This window comes from Coccinella septempunctata, chromosome 2, assembly GCF_907165205.1.
Source record: "Coccinella septempunctata chromosome 2, icCocSept1.1, whole genome shotgun sequence".
NCBI lineage: Eukaryota > Metazoa > Arthropoda > Insecta > Coleoptera > Coccinellidae > Coccinella > Coccinella septempunctata.
In genome coordinates this window covers 2314350-2337009 of record NC_058190.1, presented here as the reverse complement: position 1 = coordinate 2337009, position 22660 = coordinate 2314350, and the positions used below count along the sequence as shown (strand labels likewise).

Sequence of the window (22660 nt, the reverse complement as noted above, 5' to 3'; positions counted from 1 at the left end):
AATTTCGAAATTTCATCGAGCTCGGTGCAGTGGCGGTTCCAGAAGCGATTCTGGGGTGAGGGGGTAATTTTATATTTGAAATTCTATAAGGTGTTTGTCAATATGAAATAAATAGGTATATCTTTATAATTGTAATATGTTTGAAAGAAAACTACTTTGAAACTTGTTCTTATATGAGCCGTTCAGAGGAAAAGTGGTATAAGTCACAAATTCCGATTTTTGAGTTATACCGATATTTGGGTACCAAAGGCATTGATAGGTATGGAGAATTTTGATAAGAGGAAAAACTTTAAATGGGTATAACTCGGTCAAAACGACTATTTGACTCATACCACTCATAAGAAGAATAATATGCAACCTTTGGTACCCAAATATCGGTATAACTCAAAAATCGGAATTATGAAGAGAGAATTAAAATCATTTGTAGAGACTCGAAAAGGGGTTTTGGACCCCATGTCACCCCTACTGGAACCGCCCCTGATGAGGTTGCGGTTGAGGTTTCGTGTTGGATTAAAAAGGTTCATTCTAGCAAAAATTTGATCATGTGTTTGAATCACTCCATTGAAATGTTTCCACTCAAATTTCAGGTTCATCATACCGATGTTTAAACTCAACGATGATTTGAACAGAATCATCATATGTAGAATTTTCGATGAAAAAAAATTCGACTTTCTGAGAAGCGCGAGAGGTATTATGCTGATGCTGGAAATGGAAAGTAGGATGGACTACAGCTGCGGGGATGAATTCATCGTAGACTTGGCTGGAACCGGCGCTCTTTTTTTAACCAAGATTAACTTCTTGCTCTTGAAGGATGCTCTCACTCTAGCAATCGTAAGTATCGTCCACCACATTCCGATCAAAGTTGTGATGATACCCCATTTCAGAAAGCATATTCTGCCAGAGTCAGAGCCGTACACATCGTGAATGCACCAAGAATCATAAATGTATTGATGACACTCCTCAAGACAATTGTACCTACAAAAATATTTAATAGGGTAAGTTGAAAATTCTTTTTTTTATGATTGGGATCAGAAAAAGTGGTCATGTGTCTTGGAGTACATAGTGAACAGATATATTATATTTCTTAATGTTTATACAGGGTGACTCTGACTCGTACAAATATTTTAACAGTATATTCTTGTAGTCAAAAGAAACACTTTTTTCCTTCATCATTTTTTCCGAATCGGCTCGGTTTGAAGGATACAGGCTGTTGAAAAACCATAAAAAAATTTATTTTAAGTTATATCTTTCAATCAGTTTCATCGAATGAAATGAATTTCGGAATATAATTAATGATTTGATTAATCTTTTTCGAACACTAGAAATTACCCACGTTTTTCAGTTTTTTCATTATTACCATTGCGTACCATAAAAATACCAAAAATTCAAAGAACCCAACTCTTGAAACTGAGTTGGGCGCTATCTAATGAAAATTTGAACATTTGCTGAAATAAAAATATTTCTCATATTTTCTCGTATATTGCACCGTTTTCGAGTAATTTCATATTCATATCATAAAAAATATCTGTGAAATTCGAAAAATTTGATACCTTGGCTGAATGCAACTCTGTTTGAAATATCCACAGATTTGTAGAGTCACAGATTTAGCATGTTATTTTGAAGGTAATTTTGTTTTTGCAGGGGTGGCACACCTCATTATGAAAACTTAAAATGGCTATATCTTTGTATCATGGCCGAATTGAAAAAAATATTATAGGAAAAAAGTGTTTCTTTTGACCTCAAAAAACAACTATTAAAATATTTGTACAAGTCAAAGACTCACTCCGTATACCTATTTGACCGATGTCATGGTATCGGAGATAACTCGTTACATAATGTAAGGTGCAGTAAGGTGTCCAAAAGGTGGGCACAATAGACCTTAAGGTCGCAATGAACTGTAATCCCTTCTAACTATACAGGCTGGTCCAGATCGTAACCAAGAAATTTCAACCACGTATTCTACATCAAAAATAAGCCCTAGTTTGTCATACAAACATATGTCGGAAAAGTTTTGTAATGAATCCCAGTTTTCTGAGGAAAATTGGAGTTCATTTTAGTGCATTCCTTCCATTTTACATTTCCGCCTTTGAAAATATTTAATTTTTAAATATTCAGTACATTCATTCCGATAGGTAGAGTAAATGTAAAAAACCGTTTATCTGTGTTTAACGTTGTTTTTTTTTCTGATGTTGATATGCGATAAACCGGAGCTGACGACGTTTTTCACTCTTGTCGCATTATGGAATTTTCAGATTTTTAACGTATGGGGGGATTTGCCTATAAAAGCAGATTTTCCCCCGCGACGGTCTCTTTGACTTTTTGATTTCTGCTCTGTCACTTTGACTCTTTTACGCTCCGTACTTTTCTGCGATTCGACTTTAATTGTGTGCCGTGCACACAATTACACAGTACACGGCACAAGCCGTTGTACTGTAATGCTATTCAGGGTCGTCGGAGTTGGCCAAAAGTATGAAGGAATTCAATAATGTTCGATTAAGATTTATTTCTAGAAGAATGACAGAATCAAAAAAAGCAAATTCAGCGTCTCATTTACATACTTAGAAGAATGACCTGAATCCAATCTCAATGACTTTCAAAATCTATGACAATCGGTTATATTCTTCCTGGTTCACGCTCAAGAAATCAACCTTCATTACGATCAACGCGTATTATTTCTCCCCAATAATTCTCTCATTCACATGCGATGCGATGCCGATAAGAAACAAAAACAAAAGAAACAAACGCACAAGCCAAACAGTAAAGCAGAGGCGCAATATCACCGCCGTAGATAGAGGAAGGGGAAGATAACGTAAACAACAAGAAAAGTGTGTCCAACATCTCTATGTTTTTGTTGACATTTACTGTGCATCTACTCCATGTTTGTTTACGTTTACCCCAATATTTGAATGTTTATTATCGTATTTGTGTTCGATGTAATAGTGTTTCGTGCGTTTTAAGACTTGAGTATCAGGAATTTCGGTGTTGACATGCCAGGAAATCGTGTAATTTGTGGAAAATATGCCGAAAAAGATATATTCGGATTGGGGTAAACGTAAACAAAAACAACTTGTTGGACCCAGAGAGCTCTCCTTCGTAGCTGCGCAATGCGGTATCTTCTCTTTCCTCTATCTATGATCACCGCTCAGCGGCAGGCAACACAACACACACCGCATATAAATACTGGGTTCCTATGACACAAGGACTATTTTAACTTATTTGATCAAATGGGTTTCGGTACACCGTTAAACAATTTTAAAAATAATTTTGTGTAGCGAGGATTAGTGCTATTAGGAATTAATTTTTAGTTTTCGTTTGTTTTCCGCGAGTGCCTGAAATAAAGGAGGTAGGTCCCCGTCTTTGCCGTTCAGTTTCTTAATTAAACCTACACCGGTTACTTCTTTGACACTGCTGTACTGTATCGCTTTCCGTTGTATTTTATCGTTTTTTACCCTGTTTCGCGAGTCTGACTTTTCCCTTCGCTATCAGTCATGGTGCGTAAGCCCTTGGGGTAGTTAAGAGAAAGTCCCGTCAACCCCCTGTTCGCGTTCCGCGTCATAAATGTTGAATCCGAAATCTCTTCTTTTCTATCAGTCATGGCGCGTAAGCCCTTGGGGTAGAGAATAAAAGATACCGCTCGTCTTCAGTGAAATCCCGTAGTTGCACTAAAAATAGACCTTTTCTTCGCTATCAGTCATGGAGCGTTAGCCCTTGGGGTAGCGAGCAAAAGTCTCAAGTAGATCCGCCCTGGTTGTGTTTCTTTCATTTCTGGAGAAATACAATTACATCCCGATACCGTATAGCAAGTCATTTCACTTCGCGAGGTCGTCCTTAGTATTCATTTCGTTAGTTCTGGTTGGCACATTTTATTGAACAACCTTTGATTTTTCACTGTACCCGGTATAAACTTTATAAAGTGCTCGTGACCAGATAGAATTTCCCGAATGTATGTTTGCTGATCGATTCGCTCATATTTCATACCTACATATATTTCCGTTGTACATATAATCAGTTTCCGAAGGTGTGAATAAACTGGTACATAATTTAATTTTGACTACTTCGTTATCGCTACCACCTTAGATAACAGCGAACTCTGTCTCCGACTAGCAGCTACTGTGGTAGGTTTGCTATTCTTCCTAGTGAAAAGAATAGCTGGCGCTCGAGATAAGTTTTCTCCGAGGTAACCACGTTACAGTTTCCTCTCCGAGATACGGGGTGTTGAAATTATAAAAAAAAAAATGTTTTTTATTAATAACTTTCACACTGCTTGAAATATTTTCATGAAATTTGGCGTCAAGGAGCACTTTTTGCATAATATCATTTCTTTTCTATTCTACCAGTGGCGTCCGTACTGCAGCTGGACTGAATATTTTCAGATAAAAAAATGATACGCCACTGGTTTTTCCGACAATAAAAATTACGATTTAAATCCTTATTTAATTTGGAGTAAATTCGGTCTCCTGACTTTTTGCTGTACGAGGCACCGTTTCCGGTTGAAAAAATAAAACACATTCTCATGCATGAAGGAATCGCCAAAATTTGATAGCAAAAATAGTTATTTTCCTAACAAGTGCGGAAATTGATACATTATCCACGAGAGTTAGGAACAATTTTTTCTACAAGTGCTTGAAATATTTATAATTTATATAAATACAATGTGGTAAAACGAAAACTTTACACCTCGATTTTGTCGGTTTACAATGCCGTTAAGGTAAAATAAACACTCGAAAAACGGATATCGAACATGTAGTTTTGATTACCATTAATCATTTTACTGACCACTTGACAGAACTGGAGTTTGAGGATTCTCATAACTGTTGTGCGTGAAACACCAGATACATCGGACAATTTCCTAGTCCTAAAGGTCGGGCCTATTGCTACAAGACCTAAGACAGCCACGTCCCTCGCTTCGTCTCTTTCATGCACTCTTTTTGTTTCTGACTGAACCAGTTGCACAACGTAAGCAGCGGATAAATTTTTTCTAGGATGTTGGTCGTAAAAAAAAGCGGATGTTGTTCAAGCACAGTCATTATTTCTAAAAAATAATTTTATCGCATGAAGTCAATGTTCCACCCCGTATTTCACAAAACGAGTTTTTTCTACGCGAAACTCTTTCTTAGGATATCAGGAAACTATTTTCAAATTTCAGGTTCCTATGGTATGAATTGTATTTTTTTATTCATTGGATTGGAACTGGTTTTTAGCAATTTTTGTGAAAAATCGTTGATATATCTGAAAGTATCTGGAATAGGGATAAGGTGTACCAGACAGAAATACTCAGATGGGAATAAGGAAACGTTATAATTAATAGGGCATCCCATTTAAAATAACGAATAAGTTAGTAGTAGTTATTTTTCCGTATAAGCGGCAACGTTACCACATTACAAATATTTTAGCGATAGATCAGAACCATAAACCCTAGTATCCAATTTTTCTGAACAATCTAATGATCCTTTCTCCGTAAACATCTAGTCGTTGATTGAACCAAACATACACAATACATATAACTCCATTCACTTTTATTTTAGCAGTCGGTTGGCCATGGAAATTTGACATATTTCACTCTGTATAGTACGAAAATGTGGGGTTATGAAGCTTGTCAAAACATTTTTGGGTTTTAAATCAACGCTATGTTGCCCGTTCTACGTAAAAGTTTCTGTTATTAGATATTTCATCACAATGTCGAATCTCTATGGAAAATATGTGACGAACATAATTGAAGTTTATACAAACTGATTGAAGGCATACCAAATCTAGTTATTTGCATGGAAAATACAAGAGATCAGTATAATAATAATGTCATAATATGCACTAGCTTGAGGAGAGGTAATGTTCGTTATCTTCTTTGGCTAAAGTTTGAATACGTAACATCAGTTGTAGATTTCAAAAATATAAAATGCATATGATGCAGTGGTTGGGAATGAGTATATCTCGAAGGAATTAACAGATAATTACGAAAATGTTAAATTCTTCAACAAAAATCATATAAAAGTCACATAAATAAACAATTAACAGGACAACTGGCTCGTATTTGTGGCGGTTCATCTTAATACATTGATATAATAATAATTAGGTATTTATTGGTACCTTAAGACATTTACAATGTATAGGATAGAACAAGTCAAATGAAAAATAGAAAAATCAATTTTTGGGAAACTTATTCTACGATGACATCCATTGAAAATCCTGTAGTAAACTTTTCGCATTAATTCACTCAAACAAGAAATTCTCAAATACCACCACTTTTTGGGTCTGCCAATAGAAGGGAATTCTTTGTCATCCTCTTCATTCACAATCTTTCTGATTGTGGAAATATTCAGCTGAAATATAAGTCGTTTGTATTCAGATGAAACATTATACGAATTCTCTTACATTGAATATGTTCGCTACCGTCTGACGTATTGTGGATTTTAGAATATCAGGGTATAACTATTTGAATGAGCGGACCTGAATTCTAAATAGCTCTTCCTGAAACCCTGTCTATTTTTTCAATCACTTTCGGCATTTTCGTAATATTAATTGATATAAGTTGTGGCAACGGCGTTATGACATTAACGACATTTCATGAGTGCCAACCTTACTCCGTTCTAGTTACAAAAACTTGAGAAAATCATTTCATGGCCAACCGACTGCTAAAATAAATGTGAATACAGTATACATACACAATACTTCAATCAACGGTCTAGTCTCATAGGTCACCCACACCCATGTGGTGCACCCTGTATTTAAACAAGAATTGATAGAATGTTAATTTTCGAAATCGTAAACACCAATCAATTAAAAACCTACATAGAAACAAACGTTTATGAAACTTGGGAAATTTTTAAGGTTTGTGACATCAAAAAAGTTTTCCAATAATTTCTCTAGTTTCCATCACATAGTTTTAATATACAGGGTGATTCTTTGACTTGCACATTCATATATATTTCAACTGTATATGTAATAGTATCTTCAGGTGGGTGAAGGTAAAGTAAAGTAAAGGCTATATTCCGAAAATCATTTTATTAAGAAAATCATTTGTGAGATGTGAGTGGAAATAATATTTTTTATGGATTTTCAACCGAGTGGAATTGGAAAAAATGGTAAAAAGACGTAGTTCTTTTGACCTAAGGAATCTTCTGTTAAAATATAATATATGTATGTACAAGTCAAAGACACACCCTGCAACCTCTGTCAGAAGATTTGTATTGTATTTTTCTACCGAACGAAAAGAAATTGAAGTTGGGAAAGTGTCGAAAATTTCATCTTTAGACTTATTATGAAGGATTCGTGTTTCAAATGAAACGCCCCGTGTATATTGTTGGGGAATAATGAAAGATTTTCATTCATTTCAGATTCGAGTTCACCGCAGTTTGGACACTGTCTATGAATATTTTCCCAAACGTTTACTACCACTGGAGTACGGTGGAGAATTAGGATCATTGAATACAATTTTAGGTAGGTATTTGAATTAATTTTTGTTTCTTCTCAAAACTGTCGAGAGAGAAAATCATTTCAGACATTAATCATACATTCAATATTTCGAAACTGAAATCGCCAGTTATTGCGATTTGTATCTCTATTTCTATGTGTTTTTACGCACGCTTGTGGCTGTGTAAAGTTAAACTTTTCTGAGTACGGAAGGTAAGATGATTCAAAAATCACAGTGACGGGGAGAATTTATACTTATTTCAGCACCAGACGATTATAATGAAAATAATCCAAGTTCTTTTCAACAAGGTTAATCTTGAATTTCTGTAGCTTTTTTTCGTATTTCCGGTTTCCGCTTTCTGGTTTCCGCGTCGAGAGTATTTGCTGGACACGCTTCGCTCATTCGTCTTTCGTTTGGTAATTTTCGCTGCTCTCAATATCAGCGGTTCGCTCACAGGTAACCATTTATACATACATTTTTTTCAAACTGACAGCCCTAGAGCATGTTGCGCATTTTTTTTTCGAATGTTTAAATTGGTCGACCAAGAAACTTGATAAATAATAATAATAAAATAAGTACAAGTAACTAGGCATAAAACAGGCAAGAAAAATCAATCAGACCCAGATGAATAAAGAATTAACGGAGGAGTTCACCCGAAGATTGAGAAGGATAATGAGAACTGGTCTTAACAGCAAGAATCTCATAAAAGCGATTAACACCTACGCTTGCTATTCATTCGGTATCATCTCTTGGACGACCACCGATTTAGCAGCCTTACAGAGAAAAATAAGGACGATGCTGACTAAACACAATAAACATCACCCCAAAAGCTCAATAGAACGGACAGAGCTGGCACGACATCTTGGGGGTAGAGGAATTGTTGATTTGTCCAACCGTATGTCCCAGGAAATTGAAGGACTTCGAAAATATTTCTTGAGCAAGGCAGCTTCGTCAGAACTCCATCGAGTAGTTTGTGTTGCTGATAGTTCTACACCGTTAAAGCTACAACAGGATCACTTGGAAACCGTCGAACACTCTGCAGAAAGTAAAATGCAAAAACTGATTGGCAAACCTTTACATGGAAGGCACCAGAACGAGGTCAACCATGATTACGTCGACATATCTGCGTCGAACTACTGGTTGACTTCCGGAAGGTTGTTTCCTGAGACAGAGGGCTTCATGCTTGCCATCCAGGATCAGGTGATTCCAACAAGAAATTACATGAAATATATCGCCATGGATGCCTCAGTGGCGGACGATAGCTGTCGTTATGGCTATGCGACACATGAAACTATCCAGCACATCACCGGGGGATGTCAGAAGTTCGCGGGCACGGAGTACAAAAATAGACATGATGCTGTTGCCAAGATTCTTCACCAAGAATTGGCACTAAAACACCAACTTCTATGTTCGAAAAAGGTTCCTTATTACAATTACCATCCGGATGCTGTGTTGGAAAATGAACATCACAAGCTCTACTGGGATCGCACGGTTCTCACAGACCGGAAAATAACCCACAATAGACCAGACCTCATATTGCTCAATGAGGATGAGGACAGAGCACTATTCATCGATGTGGCGATTCCAAATAATAACAATCTTCTAGATAGGCACACTGAAAAAATTTCAAAATACAGAGATCTCGAGGAACAAACTAGAAGACAGTGGAAGCTGAAAGATATCAAGACCATCCCTATTGTCATTTCATCTACAGGCCTGATACCGAAGAAACTGCTAGAGAACTTGAGGAAACTAAGTTGGACGAAAATATCTATAGAGTCATGCAGAAGGCGGTACTGCTCGGAACGGCGAGAACTGTACGCAAGTACATGGGGAATGCAGAGGAACACCGTCTGCGCCGACAGGAAGTGCGGGTGGAGCAGGAATCCAACCTACGGCAGGGAGGCGAGGAGCGACCCGGACCCGACCACCACCACGAGCCCGAAAACCTGGAAAGGGCTCCAACAGAGCTTAATCCTTTTGATATCTGAGATATCTGGGATAAGTGAATTTTCCTCTGGAGAGGAGTGTAAAAGCCGCAAGGCTAAAGTCATAAGCCTTTATTTCCAACAGGCAATGAACACCCAATTACAGGAAATTAAAAAAAATAAAAAAACGAATTAAGTAATGACAACAAAATAAATACCATGAAAACCATTCTGCAATGCAATGCAGGCAAAAACGCGCTGATGAATTTGATGAATATAAGTATTAGCAGAAACATTTTCATTTCTTTTTGACAGCACTAGAGATCTAACTTCAAGGATCAAAACTAACTGTTATTGTTTTGTCTACGATCGAGGGCAAGTTCTCTTTCTTTGAAAGTATAAAACGGCCGACCAAGAAAATTTATTTCCCCATGCACCCATTCCATCAATTTTCTTGGATGGCCATTTTAAATTTTCAAAGAAAAGAGGAACATGCACTCCATCGTAAACAGAATCGATTCATTTTGATCGTTGGAGGTGGGGTTCTAGGGCTGTCAGAATTTAATTTTTTTTTACTGAGTAGGTAGGTACATTCTAATAGATTAATCTATCCATCAATTTCCTCAGCCGGCGATTTTGAAATTGAAAAATGAGGAATAGACGCTTCCTTGTAGACTGATGCGAATAGTTCATTTTGATACTCGCAGCTCTAGTATGAACAAAAAATTATGTTAGGATATTTTAGTCATCCCTCTGTCAGGGACAGAGTCTCTGCCCCTATGTGCTCTAACCATAAATTTTCTTGGCCGGCTATTTTGAACTGACTTTTCTTCAGTATCAGCATTTTCAAAGGACCGCTGTGACCTTGCGTCACGTCCAAATTGTCAGTCCCTTGAAAAGTAGCTTCTTTTGGGTCCAATTAACATATCGTCTAAAAATCTGACAGGCTCGAAAAATATTTTTTTTACCATTTTCAACTCTTCACGTAGGGCATATAGAATATCTCAATCTAACACGTTCGAGTATGTACACCTGACGATTTTCTTTTACATCTTTGAGAACCTGCAGAGGCTTTCCCTATCGCTGAAAGTGCATACATCATATAATCTTTTTTCTTTCTACCATCGTAACTTCGAAATCCACCAGGTCTGCAAGACGCTCGAGTAAATCCCGATTCAGCATCGTCGGCTCCCCATTTATTGCAAATTCACCTTCTTTAACTCTCTCATCTTATGATATGAAAGATATACGGGGTGTCCGGGGAATAACTGTACATACTCTTACCAGAGATAGAGTTGGACTAGCTGGTTACGGATTGACTATAAAAAATTAATTTCTGGATTTCCCTAGAAAGCTACAGGGTGATTTTCCAACTTCATAGAAATACTTAGACCATCATAAAATCCAAACTTATTGACGGATATTATTGAAACTTGGGAGGTTATTGACACATGCTAAGGTCAAGTCAGAAAGATATCAATTATTTCATTATTCCAGGGCCGGACTCATTAATATTCATTTAAAGTGTTCAGGGTAAAAAAAACACTTTGTATTTCAAATTACAAATAATTGATTCGTTTTTTAGGAAGAAGCTAAATTATGCTTCAATTCTTGGTATCACTCAAAGTTGTCACATCGAGAATTATTTTTTCATGAATTTTTGAATAGCGAAACAATAACAAATGAAAAAAACTAAAATACAGTAAAGAGTACCTGATAAAAATAAAAATAGGAACGAATGAATTGCTGAGTCAACGTTATTTCAAAAGTGGTTCGAAATGAAAATCATTAGCCTGTATACAGTTCTCTTGTCGAATTTTCAAATTGGATATAGTCTTCCGAATCATATCGCCATTATTTCTTAAAATATCGCAACAGTTGATTATTCTGTTCATCAGCTGTTCTATTGACTGGAAGAAGTGTAACTTTGGTCTATATAATTGTAGTCGAACACCAGGTATACATAAGAATAATTTTGAAATATGCTTCTGTATACCCTATACACATCACCAATTATTTTTTTCAAAATACCTTCATTTACTCCCTCAAAGTGAAATCCGCGTCTGGAGTAGCCACCCAGTATATCAACAAATTATTATAGCCTTCTTCACCTTCAGTGACTTTTCTAAGAAAATTTATTATTTATTTTCGACCTGCACAAGATGACTATGTCCTGTTCAGGTAAAAAAAATTGCAATTTTCAAACTTTATCCAAATTAAAAAATTCATAAAAAAATAATTGTTGATGCGACAACTTTGAGCGGTACCAAAAATTGAAGCATAACTTAGCTTCTTTCTAAAAAGCGAATCAATTATTTGTAATTCGAAATACAAAGTGTGTTTTTTTACCCTGAACACTTTAAATGAAGATTGATGAGTCCGGCCCTGGCATAATAGAATAATTGATATATTTCTAACTCAACCTCAGCATGTGTCAATATCCTCCTAAGTTTCAATTAAATGCTTCAATAACTTTGGATTTTATGATGGTCTAAGTATTTACAATTTACATGAAGTTGAAAAATCACCCTGTAGCTTTCTAGGGAAATCCAGAAATTAATAGAGAGTTGAAGTGTGCACAATACGTTAGCCTGAACGTAAACGTTAACGTGAGAAATAACGTCAGATATAACGTTTACGTGTTGTGATGAAATTTGAGTTGAAGTGCTGCCTTCATGAAACGTCAGACGTTAAACATAACCTATCAATTTGATTTTGCTTTCGTTTCGCGTGAACTCTCTTTTATCTAATATTGAGCTTCGACAGCTGGAATAACATTTGGAATATTGATGTTCTAATGATTTATATGCCTAATAAAGAGAATTTTCAGCTTGGAAGTATTTTATTATCAATGAAATGTTCAAGTGTTAGAGACATGGGAATTGCAGTGTAGATTCAGCCATTTCCTTATGTACTGAATATAGTCTGATAACAAAGTAATTTCACTTAATCCTTTTGATAACTTTCAAGTCACTGCTGATTTCTTATAATTTTCGTTCATTATGAGAAAATACACAGGAAATGTAAACAATGACAGTTTGAGGTTATCGAGAATTGCATTTAACAATCAAAATTCGGCCATTCGCAAGTCATCGGTGCTACTCGTTTAACGTTCGGTTAACGTACGTCGATGTTTAAGGTATACGTGGGAGACCGCTAGTTTACGTAGGCCGTAAAGCTGACGCTAACGTTAAAAACTGACGAATGAGCATGCGTAGATGTCAATTATAACGTTAACGTTTACGTTCATGGCTGCACTTCAACTCTCTAATGTTTTATAGTCAATCCGTAATCAGCTAGTGTCCAACTCTATCTCTAGTATGAGTATGTACAGTTACTCCCCGGACACCCAAAATAATTGAAAAAAAACGTGAAGACTGAGTGTCATGTTTCTTTGTCACTTGGTATATGTCAGAACTGAGTAATTACATCCGTATTACTCATCTGCATATTTGTATGTTTAGAGTACAATAAATTTGAAGAATGTCAATCGAACATGTTTTTCATCCGAAAGAAAGCAAACTTTTAATATCCTTTATGGTGATCGCTTCTGAATGCATCCATCGCAATCAATTCTTTCATTCTTCAATTGGAATTTGTTTCTAAAGGTGTGCTATCTAGGAAATCTATAATCTCACTAACCGTAAGGATTCTATAATGAATCTGAGTGTCTTTTTAAACACATCGACGATTCTTTATTTTCGCATTTTCTCCACAAGGAATCGTGAGAAGAGCGAATTGTTGAAATGGCATCAAAGTGATATAAGTTGCAGATTTCGAGCGTATATTGATCAAGACGAATTTTATCCTCGTTTGACTAGTGAGGATTATTTTGACAAAGGTTTCTTACCTTTTATCAGCCTGGCTACGAACAGAAGTACGGAAAACTTGAGTACTAACTTCACTTCCACCCCGTGTGAAGCATTCATTTTTTCTGATAGCTACAAGGACGTTCCAAAAAAAATTTCATTTTTCCGGAGTACAGGTTTGTATAGATCTACTATGCCAACTATAATCTTCCTGAAAAACCCCTTGGACAATTCAGATGTATTAGAAGAATTCACCAAAACTGTAGTAGATGAGCAAATATTCGTCTCCATGGTAGTATTTTATCTTGATGGAATGAAAGCCTTATCGTATGATCCCTTCAAGAAAACATATTATGGTATAAGAGGCTTCATGGATTACGTTGGGGAATCTGAAAAATTCGCTTCTAACCTTCAAGGACACAAACTTCAACTAGCCCTCTTCCTGAATCCTCCCAGAATAATCAAGGAGGATACTGGAAAATGGCATTCAGATGACGAATTCTTCTGGCAAAGAATAATACACGACCTGAATGGTACAATAGAGATTGTTGAAACAACGCCATACGATCTGGATGCTGCAAAGATGGCTGTCAGGAATGGCAAGGCGCACTTTTGTCCACTCAGTTACTTCAGAACCAGCATTCCTGAAAATTTGGATTTCATCGCACCTCATGCTATCGAAGATCTGGTTGTTTTGGTACCTTATTCAGAATTGATTCCACAAAGTACCTATATTCTCATGGTCTTTTCGACAACAGTGTGGTTTTACTTATTTTTCTCAATTATTTTATTCCTTGTATTATTGCTAGTGATGAACAAAATGCGCAAATCCCATAAGAGAGAGACCTCATCTATAGTGATGGATATTATAAGTTTATTGCTGGGTAAATCCATTACTATTCACCCTTATTACAATAATTGGTTGGAAAAGGGTTACCTGTGTCTGTCTCAAATGATCAGTATTGTCATCATAACCGCGTTCAATTCTGCTTTGATTTCTGCAGTTCTCGTTGATAAACATAAGGGCCAAATCAATACACTCAGTGATCTTAAAGAGTCCCAGTTGTCGATTTATGCCTTGCCCGATTTGAAGTACTACGTTGAGGAATTCGCACCAATGTTTAAGTCGCAGCTGGTGAAAATACCAAGGAGAAATTATAGTTCGTTACTCGAGAATAAAATTCATCAACAAGCTTTGGTAGTGCCACGTTCATTGTCACAAGCAGCACTGGATATGATCAATGACAAAGGTTCTAATGTTTCGCACAGAACCATGCGTGAATCGCTTCTTTCTGGGTTTTCTACTTATTTCTTCACGAAAGGATCTCCGTTCGTCAAAATAATCGACAAAATGATACTGAAAAAGTTTCAATACGGTTTGGACTGGAAGGATCTGAGGGAATTTGATGTAACACCGAGTGAATTCACTGCAAAAAAGAGACATATTCCGCTATCTCTATCGCATCTTGGAGGAATTTTTGTCGTCTGGCTTGTCGGTGTTGGTATCTCAATAATAGTGTTTTTTGCAGAAAGGTTTCATATACTAACTTATTAGAGTTTTATGGTTGTTCGTTCACTGTGTCGTTTTTGAAATAATAAATGTTGTTGTGCACCTGCAGACTGATGTTTTCTTTAAATCTTTTCATTTTTTTCTGAAGAACCTTCTGAGAAGAATCTCAAGATTACATAGAAGAAACATTCGATGCTATCCTCACGAAATCGTGAATGAATTAATTTTCCTTGAAAGAGCATAGGGAACAAAATAACCTTGGATTCTTTTATTATGTTACAATTTGAACGGGCGTTGTTTCAGCAAACACTGAAACCCAGCCACTGTACAAAAACTATTCTTTCTGCACTTGACTGCAGCGATGTTAATGCAGAAACTATACCAGAACGGACCGTATATGTCTCGCTAAATTGTACAGTACAAACTGCATTTGACATACAGCCACAGTACAGCCAAGCTGCAATTCAAATACAGGGATGGTATTGCAATCACTGTAAACTTCAAATGCAGCAGTAAAGTGTACAAGTACAAGCTGTACTTTAAATGCTGCAGTCACTGTGCAAAAACTGTACAGCAAGCTTCAATTTGAATGCAGCAGTCATTGTACAGGGTGGGCAAAATTGGTGATACCTGAACTATAACTTTTTAACCCAACGAGATAGAGGAAAATGAATGTGCCATTCATGTCGTCTTTTTTTGAGAAACTTATAATGCCATCAACTGCATTCCACTATCTCCTTCTGTTTTCGAGTTATAAGTCAAAATTGAAATTTGGGCGATTTGGTCATTATCTCCGTTTCTGTTCGTGCTAGGATATTGAAATGAAAACATTATATAGATACTTACTTTTTGATTGCAAATCAGTGCCGTACTATGATTTTTTCCAACAGGTTCATTTGCTGAGCTACAACATAAAGTTGTGTTTTCTCATATGAAAACAGTAGTTTGAAATTACTCAGAATCGCCATTTTTTTACGGTTTCAGAAATATATCATATATCGCCCTCGACTGAGCGTCAACTACTGTTTTCATAAGAAAAAACATATCTTTATGTTATAGCTGAGAAAATATGCCTGTTAGAAAAAATCATAGTACTCTGTAACGTGGTTACCTCGGAGAAAACTTATCTCGAGCGCCAGCTATTCTTTTCACTAGGAAGAATAAACAAATTAATTCAGATGCATAACATCCGCAGATAATTAAATCAACGAATGTTACGATCTAAATCGAACTAACAAACTACCATCGCTCGAAGTATTACCAGAAATTTCATTTCGTCGACAAAGAGTAGATGCTGACCATGGTTTCGGTCTTATTTGACCTCGTCAGAGCAACAAAACTCATTCGTCAACGAAATGCTATGAATTGCCGGCTCCTTTTATTCCATATAGGTAGCGGGTATGATGTATAAATACATCGTACCGACATCTGACAGAGAAACGGGAACCAACCCAATTCAATTTCCTAACTATCAGAGCGAAGATAGCAGTATGCATCCATATGCTTTAATCCCATATTGCAGATATCGTATATTACGATAATTAAGCAAGGGAAAAAGCGCGGAAAGGTTCGGATCATTCCAGTAACCGATCTGCCGCGGACATGGAAAAATAAGAAATGGATCACGCCTTCAACAGTAAGGCAGGTAAATAATAAACAAATTAATTCAGATGCATAACATCCGCAGATAATTAAATCAACGAATGTTACGATCTAAATCGAACTAACAAACTACCATCGCTCGAAGAAGAATAGCACGAAGGAAGAATAGCAAACCTACCAGAGTAGCTGATAGTCGGAGACAGAGTTCGCTGTTTTCTAGGGTGGTAGCGATAACAAAGTAGTCAAAATCAAATTATGTACCAGTTTATTCACACCTTCGGAAACTGATTATATATACAACGGAAATTTTTGTAGGTATGAAATATGAGCGAATCGATCAGCAAACATACATTCGGGAAATTCGGTCCGATCACGAGCACTTTATAAAGTTTATACCGGGAACAGTGAAAAAAATCAAACGTTGTTGAATAGAATGCGCCAACCAGAACTGACGAAATGGATATTAAGGCTGACCTCGCGAAGTGAAATGACTTAGGGTACGTTCATACCGAAGATGCCTGGATGAGCGCGGTGGAGGTCGCGGTCGCGATTTTTACATCGATGTCAAAACAAACCTTCATATTCTAATGAGACCGTACATACCAAGGATGTTTCACCCGTTCACCCTCGCCGCTTATCATCGCGGTTTACAGCGATGTCAATCGCAGAACAAAATAGTTTGATTTTATAAGCGATCGAGCTGTTGCCGCGAGGTACCTTGCACGCTTATTGGCGCTCTTCAAATCACGTGAAATGCACCAGGGTAACGTATTTATTTTTCAGTTCGTTTGTGAGCTTTGACTGAAAGGAAAGCATCTTCGACATGTACTGCCAGACATCGATGTAAACCTCGACCGCGATCGCGACCTCCACCGCGCTCATCCATGCATCTTCGGTATGAACGTACCCTTACTATACGGTATCGGGATGTAATTAATTGTATTTCTCCAGAAATGAAAAGAAACACAACCAGGGCGGATCTATTCGAGACTTTTATTCGCTACCCCAAGGGCTAACGCTCCATGACTGATAGCGAAGAAAAGGTCTAATTTTAGCGTAACTACGGGATTTCACTGACGACGAGCGGTATCTCTTATTCTCTACCCCAAGGGCTTACGCGCCATGACTGATAGAAAAGAAGAGATTTCGGTTTCAACACTTATGACGCGGAACGCGAACAGGGGGGTTGACGGGACTTTCTCTTCAGTACCCTAAGGGCTTACGCACCATGACTGATAGCGAAGGGAAAAGTCAAACTCGCGAAACAGGGTAAAGTACGATAAAATATAACAGAAAGCGATACAGTACAGCAGTGTCAAAGAAGTAACCGGTATAGGTCTAATGAAGAAACTGAACGGTAAAGACGGGGACCTACCTCCTTTATTTCAGGCACTCGCGGAAAACAAACGAAAACTAAAAATTAATTCCTAAGAGCACTAACCCTCGCAACACAAAATTATTTCTAAATTCGTTGAACGGCTTGTCGTGCACACAATTAAAGTCGAATCGCAGAGAAAAGAGAGTACGGAGCATAAAAGTGACTAAAGAGTAAAAGAGTCAAAGTAAAAGAGTCCGTCGCGGGGGAAAATCTGCTTTTATAGGCAAATCTCCCCCCCCCCGCGTTAAAAATCTGAAAATTCCAGAATGCGACAGGAGTGAAAAACGTCGTCAGCTCCGGTTTATCGCATATCAACATCAGAAAAACGTGAAAATCTTCGACGGCATGCAAGAAAAACAACGTTAAACACAGATAAACGGTTTTTTACATTTACTCTGCCTATCGAAATTAATGCACTGAAGATTTGAGAATTAAATATTTTCAAAGGCAGAAATGTGAAATGAAAGGAATGCACTAAAATGAACTCCAGTTTTTCTCAGAAAACTGGAGATCATTATAACTCCACTGCATTGCTATCAAAAAAGTGTGTATAATGTTTTCATTTCAACATACTAGCACAAACAGAAACGGGGATAATGACCAAAGTTGAAATTTTAATTTTGGCCTATAAGAAGATAGAGGAATGCGGTTGCGAATGAAACTTTACAGCAATCTGCACTTCAAAAGCAGCAGTCATTGTGCAGTAAATATTACTATTAATATTTTTTTCTACACCATTTTTTCCGATTCGGCCCACGGATACTCAAACATGTTAGAGTATCCATGGATTCGGACCTGATAAAAAGACATAGACTTTTTAAGTTTTCATAATGAGCTGTGCCACTCCTGGAAAAACGAAGTTACCTTCAGAATAACTCGCTAAGGCCCGGTACTTTCACCTTCGAATAAATTTTATTCAACGAATAATGACGTAACGACATTCGATCTATGACAAATAAACTCTTCTAATTAAGTTTCAATGACAGATTATTCGATGAATAACACTATCTGAAAGTGAAAAGACTGCATTTTTACTAATCTTACGAATAAGACTTAATAAATGCGAATAAATTTATTTATTCGCACGTGAAAGTACCGGGCCTAAATCTGCGACACTACACATCTGTGGATCTTTTGAACATTCATTTGTGCATTCAGCCACAGTACCCAATTTTTCAAATTTCACAGATACTTTATTATTTTGAACATCAAATTATCATAAGATAGCGTCCAACTTAGTTGGATTCTTTAAATTTTTGGTATTTATTTATGGTGCGTAATGGTCATAATGAGAAAACTGGAAGACATGGGTGATATTTTGTGTTCGAAAAAGATTAATCAAATAAATAAAAAACTATATCCCGAAATTCTTTTTATTCGATAAAACCGTTAGTGAGATTGAACTAAAAATAACATAGTTTTATGGTTTTTCAACAGCCCGTATCTTTTAAACTGTGCTGATTCGGAAAAAAGTGTTTCTTTTGAATTAAAGATTCTACGCTTCAAATATTTGTATGAGATGAAGACTCACCCTTTATACAGGGTGTATTTGAAGGTGAGGCTTTTTTTCAATGGGAGTTAGAACTGACCGAAAATCACCTATACCATTGAGTATTAATACTCAAGATGCCTATACAGAACTTTCAAAATGACAAAGTTGAAAAAAAAAATTGAAAATGATTACTGAAATAGATCCTAATACGACCCTAGACCGTTTGTTAGCTAAATTATCGCAAAGCAGAAGGAAAAAACTTATCTCCTGATTCGACCAGGAATTGTTTAGGATATTGGCTCGTTCGATATTTACGTGGTAATGAAAATGAAAACTTAGGATCACCGAGTTGTTCCCATTATTTTTTAGTAACTTACACGATTTTATGAAATGGCTCATTTCGATACCAACTAACTTAGGTCACAAGTGCAAAAAATATATTAATACTTCAAAATCTAGCCAATAAAATTAATCTAAATTATCCACGAATTTTTTCACAATGGGCATCACAATCTTCTTGTTCGAATATTCCAACAATCGTCGTGAAAATGGGATGAAATGGGGAAACATCATAGCACTTTTTCAACATAACTAACATAAGCACTTTCAAGAAACTGCCTCTATTTTCTACATTTTTTTTCACCCTAAATTGCACGATACAACAATTATTACTCTCTCAAAAGTGATCTGATGCATCTAATCCGAAGAACTTGGTACTGAACCATTCATTGTATAGCCATATGTTTATGTTTTGTTTCGTTTTTGCGATGCCGGAGTCACCTTCCACTGTCCCGTACTTGAAATTCAATGAAATTTTGTCGAGCTTCTAGGTGTGGCATCTCAGCCATCTTGGATATTTTATATAGACAATTTTTGGTTAAACGACTTTTTTTGAGGAGCTCTACCTTCTGTCAGAAAAAAGCCTCACCTCTGAAAACACCCTGTATATCGACTAAGAGAATTTCCATTACAATAATATACTAACATAATTTCAATAATTTTCTATCATTTTGCTTTGCATTGTTTATTAATTCGAATTTCATTTTGTGATTTGGTCGTTTCGATCGATACGTTGAAATTTTTTTACGTGCCCATCCGAACCTCATGTGACTCAACATTCTATTTGTGGCGTTTTTTTTATTCGCTCGCTCATTTTTGCTTTTCGCCAATCACATTCTATGTTTTCTGTTTCAGCTGACTACGATTTAATTTTCAAAGAGTGTCAAGATACATTTTCAACAGCACTCCAAATTGCGACAGACGAAACAAAGAAAACTACAAAGAGAACGCCAGATGATGAGTCTTTCAGAAAACTGCAGATAGATTGAAAACCTTAGAGGAATAGTGCTTACTCGAAGTAGAATAACAAATAATGTGATTCGTATAAAAAGTGTTTCCTAAACTGATATGAATAGATTTTTACCATTGAACGTTTTTATTTTTCACTTCATTTAAATAATAGACGAATTTTTCCATGATGAATTACTCCATGAACTGACAATCTCCTTATTACAAACAAACTTCACGAGTTTCACTCAACTGTGCCATCTAAATTATGTGAAGATCACTTTGAAAGCCTACCTAACTTAACACGTAATTGGTGTTAATTTGTAACAGCTTTTTACGTTTACTCATTAAACTTCTTTCGATGTAAACACGAAAGACTGAATTTGGACAGGTTCAAAAACAATCTCTTATGAATTCGCCAACGTTTCGAAACTATTTTGTTCCTTTCTCAAGGCTAAAAAAAGGCATTTATTAATCATATACAAAACACAAAACAAATTATACCTCATCATACAACTAATAAAAGATGAAAGTAACACTTTAAAATTGGTCATAGGAAGTTGAGGATAAATTAATAAACAGTCCGACGTGTCAGTCAATGAAATAAAAACAATGAAACCGAATCGGAATTACATACGTTGTTATCGATGACAGATATTCTCATATTCGGTCTCGGCTTATTTGATTTATCCCAACCAGCAAATATACAGTGTGAGACAAACATACAAAAGGCGACGAACACGAAACAAAGCGCGCAGAAAACAATTTTTCGATATTATCCATTATCCATTCATTCATTGCTGTATCCCGTTGCCAGGAAATGAATCTACAAAAAGACGAAAAAAGGGAAAAAACAAAAAGAAAATGAAGAGAAAGGAAAAGAAAAGGTGCGAACAGACTTATAATTTTTCAGGGCTAATTGCGACTGTGTGCTCTCCAGTGACTGTAGAGACCCAACCGTGACCCACATATCCTACCACACTCCGGGCATGGATAGTCACCAACCAGATCTGGCCGCCGCTGTATCCTTCTCGAGTCTCCATTATAACTGTGTACCAAATACCTCCACTGTGACCTGTCTAACGCGAGTTGTTCTCAATTATGATTGGCATTAACTGATTTTAGGGATTGATGTAGTGTATCCTTAAACCGCTTATACTGGCCTCCTGGTTTCCGGGCTCCCTCTGTCAATTCGCCATATAGAGCTATTTTGGGGAGTCTTGTGTCTTGCATCCTCAGAATGTGGCCGCTCCATCTGAGTCGGGCCCTCGTTACTTGAGTCTCAATTGTTGTACAACTCGCGCGTTTGCAAGACTTCTGCATTCGAAACTTTGTGGAACCATCTGATGTGCATTATCTGTCTTAGATGACGTTGTTGCGTTTGTTCGATCTGTTTAATATGTCGCCTGTAGGGCGTCCAGCTTTCGCTTCCGTAAAGGAGCGTTGGGAGGTCCACTGCTTTGTAAACAGCTGTCTTGGTCTTAAGATTGAGGTCGTGATTTTGAAACACTCTATCCTTTAGCTTCCAGAATGCCCGTGATGCCGAATTGATACGGTTGTGTATTTCCATGTCAAGGTTAGCCCTAGTATTTATGAAGCTTCCCAAGTATTTGAACTGCTCGACCTGTTCTAGAGTTTCATTCTCCAGGCTGATATCTGTTTGAAGGCTTTCTGGCGGACTTACCAGGATTTTGGTTTTGTCGATATTGAGTCTAAGGTAAGGCCTAAAGCTTCGTATATATGTTTATAGGTGTCCAACATTATCTGTAGATCCTCCGAGCTGCTAGCGATAAGTGAACAGTCGTCTGCATATTGAAGTTCAGTGATAAACTTGGTACTGGTTTTTACTCTGAGGCGATACAGGTTAAACAGGCCTCCATCAAATCTGAATGTTATATCAACACCTCTTACAGGCATACTGATGTCAGCAATTATCGACACAGCTATGGCGAAAATATTGAACAGTAAAGGCGCTAATATGCAGCCTTGTTTTATTCCAGAGTTGGTTGAGAAATGGTCGGTTGTAGAACCATTATCCATTCTTATTCTTGTTATCATGTAGTCAAAAAAAAACACTCAAGTTGTTGGTATCCTGTCTATAATTCACTGTGTCGTTTCTTCTTATATGTATCATTTCACTTAAAAGACGTCTGAAATGATGCTGTTCGTGATCTAGGATGGTTACATCCTCAAAATTAAACCTTGTCCCTCTCTGTGTGTGTTGTATGGGGACAGTTTTGTTTTCG

General features: G+C 36.8%; 2 protein-coding genes across 2 annotated transcripts in view; both read left to right on the top strand.

Annotated features, from left to right (window-relative positions):
• The window catches only part of LOC123308323 (alpha-tocopherol transfer protein-like), a 29053-nt gene extending 8496 nt beyond the window's left edge, over nucleotides 1-20557 (top strand). Inside the window, exons 3-6 of the mRNA XM_044890933.1 lie at nucleotides 588-831; nucleotides 885-995; nucleotides 7332-7434; nucleotides 20322-20557. Of these exons, the coding sequence (XP_044746868.1) occupies nucleotides 588-831; nucleotides 885-995; nucleotides 7332-7434; nucleotides 20322-20455 (592 nt within the window). The 3' untranslated portion in view covers nucleotides 20456-20557. The remainder of the gene's footprint in view (nucleotides 1-587; nucleotides 832-884; nucleotides 996-7331; nucleotides 7435-20321) is intronic.
• Nucleotides 13404-14844, top strand: LOC123308322. Its single transcript, XM_044890932.1, has one exon. The coding sequence runs from the start codon at nucleotides 13435-13437 to the stop codon at nucleotides 14698-14700; it is 1266 nt and encodes a 421-aa protein (XP_044746867.1). The 5' UTR covers nucleotides 13404-13434; the 3' UTR covers nucleotides 14701-14844.
• Nucleotides 20558-22660: the final 2103 nt, after the last annotated feature.